The 12809-nt window shown below is 41.4% G+C and overlaps 1 protein-coding gene across 2 annotated transcripts in view; it reads left to right on the top strand.

The window, feature by feature from the left end:
* The window catches only part of lrp8 (low density lipoprotein receptor-related protein 8, apolipoprotein e receptor), a 185364-nt gene extending 176035 nt beyond the window's left edge, over positions 1-9329 (top strand). The window contains exons 17-19 of one of the 2 annotated variants that reach the window (XM_073477218.1): positions 2211-2279; positions 5527-5717; positions 7673-9329. In XM_073477218.1, coding sequence (XP_073333319.1) covers positions 2211-2279; positions 5527-5717; positions 7673-7711 — 299 coding nt within the window. In that variant the 3' untranslated portion in view covers positions 7712-9329. Of the gene's footprint in view, positions 1-2210; positions 2280-5526; positions 6655-7672 lie in introns of those variants that run through there. The other variant, XM_073477217.1, reaches the window with a different exon arrangement.
* The last annotated feature ends 3480 nt before the right edge of the window (positions 9330-12809 follow it).

Here is a 12809-nt window from a genome sequence, read left to right as displayed (position 1 = left end):
AAAAAATCCACTGTCCTAATTCTGAGCAAAAATGCAGTCCAAACATTGTCTGAAGATAATGAGGCTTCAGCAGTCTGAGTCAGACAAGTAAGAATGTCTTTCTTTGTGTTACTATCACTACACTGCAGCTCTGCACGAAAACAGTCTGTTAAACAAAAACAAAAAAAAGGAAGTCTGTGAGTTTGGAAGTAGACACTTAATTTGAGTAAGTCAGACTGTTGATGCCTCAGATAAACATTGGAATATATGTTTGCCAGGACTGAATAGGGCCGAGTGATATTGCCTTAAAAAAACATTGCAATATTCTGAGATATTGTTTCCGATTACATTACATTACATCACTTTTGACATTTGAATCTATCCTTTAATTGTGGCACTGTAACTGTAAGGACATTCTGCTTTTAAGATGATGGCTATTGATAATTGAGCGTGAACAGGAATTTTGCTGTAGTGTGGCTGACACTATATTCAGTTAATAGTTCTATATTTTGGCTTTAATGTTCTCTATGTACTGTAGGTAACCTACACATTAGGATAGGGTTATAATTTAAGAAGTTTAATATAGACATATATAAATAGATTTAGATAGAGACGTTTTCATAGAGGCAGACAACAGCAAATTCTTTTTGAACTTAAAATCCCTCCAGCAATAATAGCCTTAATGAAATTGAGACCTTTTTCTTTCTTCTTCTTCTTTCTCACTCTCTCACTCTTTGCCTTCACTTTCCAGGACTGCCTCTTTCATAACTGCTGCTCTAATAAGATTCTATTAATCCGCCTTTTAGAGTCTTAGGACCCATTGAACATCAGTCATACTTTCAGAAAAGCCAGATTCACTTCTGCTGAATCAGGACTAAGACGCTTCACTGCTCAGTGTGAAGTCATATCGCCTGCTGTGCCTCTTTATGTTAAAGTGCTTTTGTCTGTGGGTGTGTGTGCATTTGTCAAAAGGCAGTCCGTCCTCTATATGATTGCATTTATGAGAGAGAATATGTCTTAATTGTATGTGCCATCAGTCACCTCCCATCTGTGCCTTTTCCGTCCATACAACTACACAGAGTCTCTTTGTAGGGCGAGCCAATGAGTATGCAGGGCCAGTGCTGTGATCTTTTCTGTTAATCTTCCTCACTAGACTTCATTATAGCCATCTGATCACACTTTGGCTAATGGCTAGCCTGCTGCTAATAGGAGGGTTGGGAGCAGGATTAATGTCAAGCTCCACATCAACCTGTTGCAGTGAGAGTTTAAGGACACAAAGCATGTCAAGAACAAACATTTTACAATGAGGTCCTTTTAATAAGCTTTAGTTAATAGGTAATTATGCCCTCATAAGTCCATATAAGATGCTATTAACATTATTAAGACTGTGTAAGTGTTAATAAGAGTATAATTTAAAAAAAGTTCATTGATGGTTTATAAAACATTTATACGCATTTATAAATAACTTGTTAACAGTTTGTGGATGCTTAGGAATGTAAGTAAAAGCTTTGAGATATATATATATATAAACACTTAAAAGAAAGTCATAAGGCTTCAATTAATGTTCATAAAGCAGAAATAGACAACCACTTAGCATTTACTTGTAGTATTACTTTTGGTTCCACTGTCGCAAAGACAACATTGGCAACATGACTGATGATAGTAGCCTGGCTACTGCCCAAATCCTGAAACCCTGATCTCAGTGCTATGAAAAGGCAGTGAAACACCTGGTTGTATTAATAAGATGGCAGGTTTTGTTACTTACTGATCTAGTACAAAGATTGAGGACGACCTATTACCTAACACTTAATATTATTATAAGGATCTCATTTTAAAGCGTTACCGAATGACTCACGAGTATCCAGCCATGTTCAAACATCCACTGAAAGACGTATTGCATCCTGAAACAAAATTTGCCTCAAAATTTGAATCATATTAGTACAAATGCTGATGTATTACTATCTGGAATTGCATTTGTCTCCTGTTGTATTAAAACGCATCTCATTGCATTTATATGGCATCCCCTGTTCATCTACATGTCATTTACACACAGGAGCAGTCCAAAGTGAAATCAGATGGATTCTCTACCCGTATTTAATGCAAAGTTGTTCCAGCACGATGCTTCAAACTTGTGTTTCTCTCTAGCAAGGCCTTTGGGGAGGGTGTCTGGGAACAAAAAATGTTCCTTATTTTTCTTTCTCTTTTTTTTTCCCTCTTGCTGTTCATCTCAGCTGCGAGTGATCACTACCTCATTGGTAACAACATCACAGTAGCTGTTCTGGGGATAGTCATACCTATCGGTGAGTACTCCTGACTTTCTTGCTGTGTTGCCTTTGCTTTCTGCCTGCCTGCTTCTCCCTCCTGGCTTCTCCGTCTCTGCATGTTGTGTATGGTTGTGGTGTTTTATGCGTGTGTGTACATGCATGTGTGAGTGACTGGGTTTAGCGTGTTTATACTCCCACTTGACTCATTAAAATAAGTGTATTTTAGACGATTTGTGTCTTTTGAACATCCAAGTCCGATGTCTTCCTCTGCAGTGATGCGTGAGCACAAAATAATAGTTTCGTCATTGAGAAAATGTACTGAGCTGTGGTATTATCCAACAATAGTCTGCTGGCCTACGGCTATGAAAAAGCCATTATGGGCCAGTAAGCTCGTCAGTCAGCAATGGCCAGGCCTTTGCAATGTGCACATTATGTCGTTATTAATGAGATTTGAGCAAATGGGAAATTCTGTTCATGCTTTGCCATCACATTTGACCAGCTGTGATAACATTAAGCTCATGTTCCCACTCTGATCATACAGTATTGCTCACTCTGATATCAATCCAGTGCTCTGACCTATTTCTCTGACCCAGTGCACTAAGAGTGGGTTACACAGTTGATAGAATCAGCTCTTCAATAGGAGGAAATATTATGTGACTGAAAAGGAGCTTAATGAGATAAAATGTTATTTCCCATGTCAAAATTTCAACAGCTCGAAGCCAAAAACATCATTTCCCAGGTCAAATAGCATATTGTCTGTACAGGGTAAAACACTATTAGGTCCCCAGACAACCATAGAACTAATGTGAGGCAGGCATACAAAGATAATTCAAGTTATTACAATCAAACCAGCTGCTAAAGTCAATCTATTCTATTAGCTTCCATTAAAAAGAATATCAAATTTTATGGAAATATTTAATACTTTCATGCATATCCTAACTGAGAAATCAGCTGAATGTGCAAATGACCTTATAGTGGTGGCATATGTCGCTAATTAAGATCCCTTTCATCCCTAATATTGAATACTTTGATAAATTATGGGAACTCTAAAACATCGTAATGCCATTTTTTTCTCTTTTCATTCTCAGCGATTGAGATATCAGCTCATTAAAACAACCCCCGAGACTGTTAACCCTTTCTGCTCCATCCCTCATTCTGTCCTTCTGCCATTCACTGCTGCCATAAATCCCCCCATTCTGCGTTTTTTGGCAGCTTTGAAACATTAATTATTGTCGGAGGTCCACAAGGGCCGGATTTCTGCACCCCAGTTCTCCACTCACATCCGCTAATGCACCACGCCCACCCACAGCTCCATGAGGGGAAACAGCCCAGCAATGATTATCAGTGTTTAGCCAAAGTCAGGCTGTTATGCCGCTCTCTAATTGGAGTGAGATTTTCTAAATGAGACAAAAGCTGATGTTTTTTTTAAACCAGTGAGCATTTAGAGAAGAACAAAGGAGGATCTGGGGTTTCCAGCCCAGTCACACAGGGATCTCAAGTGCCTTTTCAACAAAAGAGTAATTAGATGGGGCTTCCAGAAAGGACTCACATCTATGTACGTGGGCGTACACACACAAAAACACTTGCACGCTTGTTTTATCTCTCCTCATTGACACACCTCTGGTCTGGCTGCTGGTCTCTACACACACATAGACTCAGACATTCACTATACAGACACAGGTCCTAAAGGGCAGCTACGCAGTCATACTGATATGGTAATGAGAGGAGAGAGACGGAGCTTATCTCAAATCCTCCAATCCACTTTTCTCTCTCTCTTCCTCCCTCTTCTTCGTCTTCCCCTGTCCATTCTCCTCTCATAACCCCATCCAAAACACCAGAGTCAGGCAGTCTGCAGATAGTGAGCAAAATTATAAATCATAGCCTAAGTGTAGCCCAAGAATATTACAATGATGCAAGTTAAGCAACCCTGCTGGACTGAAAAAAAAAACATTATCACTGCCGTCAGGACCTGAATGTTACAAGATTTAACAGAAAAGTGTCTGTGGTGCATGTATCTGTTTGAGTATGTGCGTGTGTGTTATGGATGTGGAGTTTATCATGTGTGTAGGATGAAGCATGCAGGCATTCATCATTGCAAATCGTGCATGTGAAATCATGTTTGTGTGATTTTGATCATTTCGTAGATTGAGACTAAGGTGGAATGTAAATAGAATGTAAATATACAGAATGAAGGCTCATTATTTTCAGTTCATACCAATTTTCTCTGAAAAAAACTGTCCCTTTTGTTCAATAGCAGATGAATATACAGGGTTTCCCACAGGAAATTGTGTAGCTGCGGTTGTTTTGCCAAACCAATCCTGACTAGGCTTATGATCTGTTTTGGTTGTCAGATCAGTGGCTGTCAAAGTGGGGTCCGGGGACCTCCATAGGTCCTTGAGTAGGATCCAGGGGGTCCCTGGCAAAAAGGAGAATAATTTATCTTCACTATGATTCCATCCATACTTAACATAATGACAGAATGTATAATTTTTGGTCATGAATTTCATAAACTTGTAATTTGTAAACTGTAATTAAGCATCTAAATGCAAAATTCTTATCAGATGGGGGACCCTGGGACAAAATGTAGCATACCTTGATGGGTAAAAAGGTTTTAAAACGATTGCTTGGATGAATGCATAAACGATACCCACATCTATTAAATCTGACATTTCCTGTGTTTTAATATGAGCAGAGGTGGTCTTTTTTTTCTGGCGAGGTAAAATGCTGTGGGAAATCCTGGCGTAAACTGATTTTCACCAGGATTTTATGTCCTCATAGATCCAAAAATATGATGCTTTTCTCTGCAAGAAAAGACAGCACTTGTCTCACTGCAGACATTTCTTTTATAAAGTGAAAAGAACCAGAAAAAGCTTGTTTAAGTGCTTTTTGGGCCCTAAAATTATTGAAACAAAAGTGTTTGTACTATAAATGAACTCCTCTAGTTCTGAGTTTTGTGATCACGTGCTCATATGTTTTAAACAACAAACCCAACACCAATGAATTTCCAGGATTGTGCTTACCACAACATTACATATTGTGCATTCTCTTGCTTCTTTATTTTTTCACGTTTATTTAATTCCCCTACAAACCTGTCTTACAGGTGTGAATTTTGTATTATTTACAATTCTGAAAAATAAAGACAGAAAATAATAAGCCCTCAGTACATGAAGCAGAGTGTGTGAAGCAAGTGTGTGTGAGTGCTTAAAGCGCCGCTCTGTGTCCCCTGGGCTGTGTTAACGCTCCCGCCGTGTGTTGTTGTTGTGTGTGTGTTAAACACATGCAGTCCCTATCCTTGCCACAGTGGTCATCGGATTACTCTGCACCGGCGGATACCTGGTCTGGCGCAACTGGCGGCGCAAGAACACCAAGAGCATGAACTTCGACAACCCAGTGTACCGCAAAACCACGGAGGACGACGACGACGAAATCCACATCGGACGACACAGCGAGTCCATCGGCCACGTGTACCCAGCAGTGAGTGGCAGCCACAGTCAGCCATTCATAGCGCTTCCTCTAGGGGGCGGCATCACAGACAGCAACTCTCACTGGTACTCAGGGGCGCCGATGCTCTCCAGCAGCAAATGAGGGAAGCTGCAGGGGAAAGCAAGGGGTTTGGAATATTTGAGATATGGGAGTATGCGCAGGGGTTTGGAAAAGCCCGTTTGTTGTACATGTTGGCCTGGAAAGAAAGAACAGGCTTGCACACGCACACGCCCACATTCTCACACATGAGTTTTGCAGTTATCACTGAAAACACCAGTCACACACACACATAAGCCCTTCACCAGTACATCACGTGGATTTCACCTTCATGACCATAATCATACAGTACATTCGTTTACCAACATCACATCTTTGTCGCCAACCTGCCATCCCATTTATTTGTACACTATGTTAGTTTTTCTGGTTGTTGATGTTTGTTCTGTTACTCGTTTCCTGACAAAACTCCTTACACAGACACATATCATCTTTGTTTACAGAAGCAGCTGATGCAAAAGTTAATATTTTTTCCTACATGGTCACTAGACAACAGAAAATATGTGCCACAAGGTAGTATCCTTGTTAGAGAGGAATTTGGTGGATGTTTTCTTTGTTATGTTTGCTGCTAAAAATGATAACAAAGGGCCATCCAGACATTAGAGGGGCACTGAGGCTTAAATAGTCACCGCTGTCTTGATGCAGTGGATATGAAAGAGAGATGTATGATGAGGGAAGCCGTGCAGTGGCGTCTGTTTATTATGAGTAGAAGAACAATTATTTCAGTGCTGAGATGCTTTTTGAGGAGTAAGAGGACTAGCTTTATCGTGGAAATCTGACTGGAAGGACAGCGGAGCACAGGAACATTCTGCAAATAAAATTTAGATCATGACATTGCCCTGATGAGAATTTAATGCTCTTGTTACAGTGTAAATGCAACGTCAAGAGTAAAAAGGGGAGCACAAATCACAACCAAGGACAGTCAAAAACACAATTTCTTATATTTCTGAACTGCAGACTGCCCTGTTGATTTCTCTTGGACGCAGAAGCATTTTTGAGAATCACCTATCGGGCATCAAGCTGCATTTTCTACAAACTCACGAAACAATGCCAGCTCTGATTTGCACTCAAATGCCCTTAAAAAGTGTGTCATCAGGACACTTCTGACATTTATTGAATATATTTGTATTTTTTGCGTAGAGCGAGCAGGGAAGGGCAGCCAAAAAGGATTATGTGAGGGGGGAGTCAAGCGCTTTGATCGGTTGGCATGGTAACACAGATTTCTTTGTGTTGCTCCAGAGAGAAAGGAGGCAGGGAATTCTGGGTATCACTGGCATGATGACAGGCTGGAAAACACACATTCACACACACACACACACATGAAACAGGTGCACGTCTGAGTCATATTAAGATTCAAGGTCGAATTAACAACCATCCTCAGTGTCTGGCTGCACAGAGGGAACTACACTCTCTCTCTCTTCTTCTAGTTTTATTAGACGTATGTCCAAATCTCTTTTATTGTCCTCTGATTTTCTTTTTTACTTGTTTTCTTCCTCTCCTTTCATGGCAATGTGGTAACTCAGACAACCAGAGAAATTAGGTTGGCATTATATGGGCCAGACATTTACAGCCGTAGGCAAGCATCCTGCATTCCTCACATAAGAGCAACCAGAGAAGGAGGGAATGAACAAGGGAAAGGGGGCCTGAAGAGGAAGGTCAGGGAGAGGAGGAGGAGGAGGAGGAGGAGGAGGAGGAGGGAGAAGTGAATGGTTTCTATATGAACCTGTCGTTTCTTTTCTGGGTACCGTCTCGACTTGAATCTTTCTTCTTCTCCTGATTTCCTTCTTTGTTCTCCGTCCATCATGCTGCCTTTTCTTTTGCTGTTCTATCTCACCTCACTCTCTCCTTCACCAGCCTACTGTGATAACAGTCTTTTTATCTGCTGTTTGCAGCGCGTGGCACTCAGTCTGGAGGATGATGGCTATCCCTGAGGGGAGGACGCATTCTGCCCCCCCCCTTCTCCCCTCAATCTCATCCTGGCCCCTCCTCTCACCACAGCCTCTACACCACTACAATGAGGCCAGTACAACGCAGACGAGAAAAAGAGGAGTCCTAATTTTGCCTCCCTGGCAAATGAGGAGCAAGGATGACACGTACATCTCTCCTACTACTACATTACTACCACTACTAGCCACTACTACTTCCCCTAGTGCTAGTTAATTTGTAGTCGCCGCTCCACTCCTCTCTTCTCTCTGCCTCTCATTAGCTGTAGTGGTGTGTAAAATGCTGCTTGATGATTTTGCTCGAACTAACCTCATTTGGCTGTCTCAGTGCACATTGTAAATAGAAGGCTGTCTGGCCACCGTACAAGGGGAAAAAGCTGGCATGCATATTTTTTAATTCCTCATTATGACTCTTTATTTATTTGTTTGTGTTTGCTGTTGTAAATATGTAATCAGCATCGCTCTTAAGGCAGATTTGTTTGAGTTTGCAAGGGTATACAGTACAGCAAGGACGTTATTTTTCTTCATAGTTCCCTTTACATTGTCAGTAGACATGACGGATTTTTTTAAACAAGAGGGGAATGTCATCCTTTCTCACACCCGGCCTCTCACATTTGCCCCATGGCAAACTGTATGTAGGCAGGCTAAGCTAAATATAGCCAAGGGGAAAAGAGACAGAAAAAAAAATGATGGGGTTGTCTGCGTGTTCAGAGGTGATTTCGGGGTGAAGTAGTAAGGGAGGGTGTTTTTTTTTTTTGAGGGGGAATAGGAGGATTTGTGCCACCAGAGGGTAGTGCCTCAAGGCTAAAAAGCAGCAGGGCAGAAAAGGCAAAGGATTATGGGTAATCCTCTCTCCTGGTATCGAGGTGCGCCAGCAGTCAATGAACTTGGGATTGTTTGTTTATTTGCAATGGGTGTTAAGACTCACACGTGCGTTCCTGACTTTTTTTGAGTCCTGTCTTTGTGTCTGCTGCCATCAATATTTTGGAGGTAAACCTGTGAAGTGTTACAAAACACTTTCCTGTGACTGTTTGAGATAAGAAAACGGTGTTTTGAGGGACTGAGTTTTATCACTTCTTGCTGCCAAACACAAACATAAGTGTTAAAACTTGCCCACCCCATAAACACTGATCCCAGGGACTTCCTAGCATCAACTTCTCCGTCTTTACTCCCCCTTTTTAACAATGTGCGTTTTCTAGATGAGATGCTGTTCCACATTTGGAAGGAATGATTTTCTGCTGTCACTGCGAGTTCAGCGTAGTTGTTAGTGGCCCTGTTTTGTACAAGCAGATGAGTAATAATACGCAGAGGCTGACTGAGCCGAGCGCTGATTTGATTTGAAAGCTGAATAGAGAGGAAACGTGTTAACCAGCATAAAGAGCTGATCCTCCATTGGCTTGCCACAGACAAGCTTCCAGCCCATTGAATCAGATGGAATTCATGCCCAGTGACTATTGCAATAATTGCCCACAGTGTGTTGTTACAGTGAATCACTAGGAGCAGTTATGACAACTTAACATGGTAGCTGTTGCAAGTCGTGGCAAATTATTTCTTTTCTGGATGCCATTTAGTCTCAATAAAGGGCATTTTGAAGGTGTTACGATCACTTCCGAGGCATTTTATAAGATATAGAAGTGCTTTACATTGTCTGAACTATACATACAATACTGGTCTTCCATTCAACATATTTGAACAATGTTGTATTTCAGTTGAGTTGGACTTAGAAGTGCTTCTGTTTGGCACATCTGCAGTCTTTCCATGAACTTGATATACTATATGACTGAATAAGCAAAAAAAGGACAGAATGCGAAATTAAGGTCTTCCAATACAGGTTCCATATAGACTCAGCTGACATTTTCATCCAACTATGCGTTTACAAACAAACAGTTGATTAATGGTTGTTATTATTCATTGTTTCCTGGAAAGGTTTGCTCAGTGTAATGCTCTGGAAACCGCAGGGGAGGAAGAAAGAAACACACACAGACGAACGTAGGCAGGAAACGACTGCCAGGATTTAGAATAAACTCTATGCGAACAGGTTTGTGCTCGGAAAGATGAATGGTGGGCCATTTATTTTGCCAGATTTCTGCTGATGTTGTGTCTCAGTCACTTCCCTCAGAAGGATGGCACTTAGTCCGTGATGCACAGTGGGGAATTTGTATGTACTGTATGTGGCAAGTGGCATGCTAGACAGGTAAATTATAGCCCTCTCCAGCGCTGCACTCCCCTATGTCAATCTAACGAAGGAGGATTGAGCACAAGAGGGAGGCCATCTCCCTTCATCTTAACCTTCTACAGATGAAGAAAAATAAAATGTATTACACAGTAGGGTAGAGTGTGTCTCAGCCCAGCAGGATCTTGGGCTGGTTCAGCAGCTTCAAGCTGTGTTTGATTTTTTTTTTTTGGGATTGACATCGATGAAACTGTTTAAATTGACATTTGGTAGCTGCATTTTGGTATTAAACTGTTGTCCTTTTTTAATGTTATGAAGATACTTTTTCATGAAGTCCTAAGGGAAAGTTGAGGATGATCTCACGGGTCAGATATCTTTGTGAATTTCAGATAAAATATCCCACTGCTGGATTGAACTGGGGCTGCGCCGGCTCTGCACTCTACATAGTTTCCTTCATGTGCATGTTTGCTGCAGGTGTGATGGGGTTTCATCCTGTGGGTTTGCAGGTAGGAGTATAAATTGGTTATTTATTGAGGTGACTGAGCATGGCATTGTCGAAAACCTATTATTGCTATAGTGTGAAGACAGATTGGCTGGTCCACTTTGTGGCCACCTTGAGAACCGCCGTCTCCACTGGAGGAGGCTGAAGGAAGAAACTTTTGTCATTCATCATACGCTAGGTAGTAATTGTAGATGTTGCAGAGGACATGCTTTGACAGTATGCTTTCTGGACATTATTATGGAGCTGATCAATGCTCTCATGGCAGCGTAATCCTGGTTATAATCAGCCATAATCAGTGAGATCCATAAACAGTCAAGCACTCTGCCTCATGCTGAAGAGGTTGAAGAACAATTAATAAGTGTGTTTATGTTTATATGTTCAGTTATTCAGTTACTGTAATACAGGTGATATTGTATAGGTACGTTTGTTTCTCGCTCCAGGTCAGTTTTTTGTTAAATATTTACTTGAAATCTTGCACTGTTAACCCAGTAGTACAACATCATATCTTACAAAAAAGCTATTTAACACCACAAAAGCACTGTTCAAATGCAAAAAACAGTATTATGTTGTACTATATTTTGTGGCATTCTTATATGTCTGGGGCACCCGTATTGAATTTGCAAGGTTCTGACACTTAAGATGTGGAGCCGGTTGCACCAGCAGTTTGTAAGTAAACAAAACTAACTTGTTCTAACCTAGACCATCTATAGATTTAACTCTAGCCCCTTTGACACAATTTTCAAAGTGGGAATATTGCACCATTATCCCTCCTCGCCGTCTGAATAAAAGTTAGAAAGATGGACAGTTTCGTTCAGCCTCTGATCCGCCAACAGAGGTAGTAACCGAGCCGTAACGGAGGTGATATGGCAATGGAGGCGTTATGCCGGTGCTTCTTGGTTCAGTATAAAAAAACAAGATTCAAGCCTTTGTTACGGCACTGTTGCGGAATCTGTTTAAAAGGTGCTTCAGTTTTAACTCATACATTCAGAAAGATAGCGGGATATTCCTCACAAGCCCTAATGCGTAACAGGCAGGTTACCATCACCAAAGTTCAAACTAAATCAATTCAAACCATCTATGACACAGTTGTCTGACATTTATTTTATGAGAAAGATGTTCAGTGTTATGAGCTCAGTATAGCAAATTCTAACCCCCATGATAACCCATAAACCTAATATAATCGTATCCTGTAATTATAGAGTTCCTGATTTGTGCTTCCTGTTTTTAACTCTCCTGTTGCTTGTCCTTTCCTTCTTCTCTGCACTCTTCTAATAGTTGTCTCCACTGAATCTGACCCATGCTGCTTTAACCAGAATGCACTGACTGCTTTCTAACATCACTCACATCTCTCCAGCACTTCACATCCTCAAGCACTGTATCAAAAGTAAGGTCAGCTGTGAGGCATCGAGTCCTCCTGTGGTTGTCACACTACTGATTTTTAGTTTAAAGAGCAAAGTCAGCGTTGTTGTCTCTGTGCACTCTCATTCTCTCGCCCTCCCATCTTCATGACATCTTTCCTTTGGCAAGGGCTATCAGTCTTTGGGTAGACAATAAAAACACACTGGAGGAAATAACCTGCAATCCCAAAAATAACAAGGAAACCCCCAGAGCTGGAGAAAAAGAGCCCTCCCGATCATGAACCAGCAAACAGGGGAACAAGCACGCTCAGGCAGGAGCAGCGGCCCCTTTTACCACCACCTCCACCCCCCAACCAGCTACAGTTTGAGACTGTGGAAGGAGCCCTCATTGACTCTACTGGGCTGACATTAGCCCTCATTGACCCAGTGACTTTCCTTCACCAACTGGTTCCTCTTATTATCATGTGTTTTTTGGACTGTTAGTCTGTGAGTTGTAGTTGTTGCTCTCTCTCTCCCTCTCCGTCTCTTTTCACCAGGCTGTTCTCAGTTTCATATTTGATCTTCTTGATTACTTGAAGGGCAGTGTTCAGTCGCCTACATTTTTCTACCAGTCAGTGTAAAATAAGGTTGGGGGGGGGCAGCAATGGGGAGGTTGTGTGTGTAAATCCTTTTATGGGTTTGGATGATGATATACAGGGGAAATATTTTGATAAGTAATCATCACAGATTTGGACATCTTACTTCCAACAATTGACTCGCTGCAAATACTATCGGCTCCAATTCTTTGCAAAACTGTCTACCTGCATTTTCTCTAAATGTTGCTGATGTGTCATCGCCTGCAAGGAAATCTCAAACACCATTCGGGGCTCAGTCCATTCCACAGCCATACGACAGGTATTTTTTTTACGCTGTTTGTTGCACAAAACTTTTCAAGAAGCCTTCTGCACTGTGTAAAGAGATAACGTTCTTGGGAGGGGAGGAAATTAAAAAAAGGGGGGGGGGGGGGGGGTGGTTCAATGGTACAGTCCAATGGTTTTGAATCGTGACTTGTAA

Source organism: Pagrus major, chromosome 11, assembly GCF_040436345.1.
Source record: "Pagrus major chromosome 11, Pma_NU_1.0".
Classification (NCBI taxonomy): Eukaryota; Metazoa; Chordata; class Actinopteri; order Spariformes; family Sparidae; genus Pagrus; species Pagrus major.
Note: the sequence above shows the minus strand (reverse complement) of the source record. Positions and strands in the feature narration are given on the sequence as shown.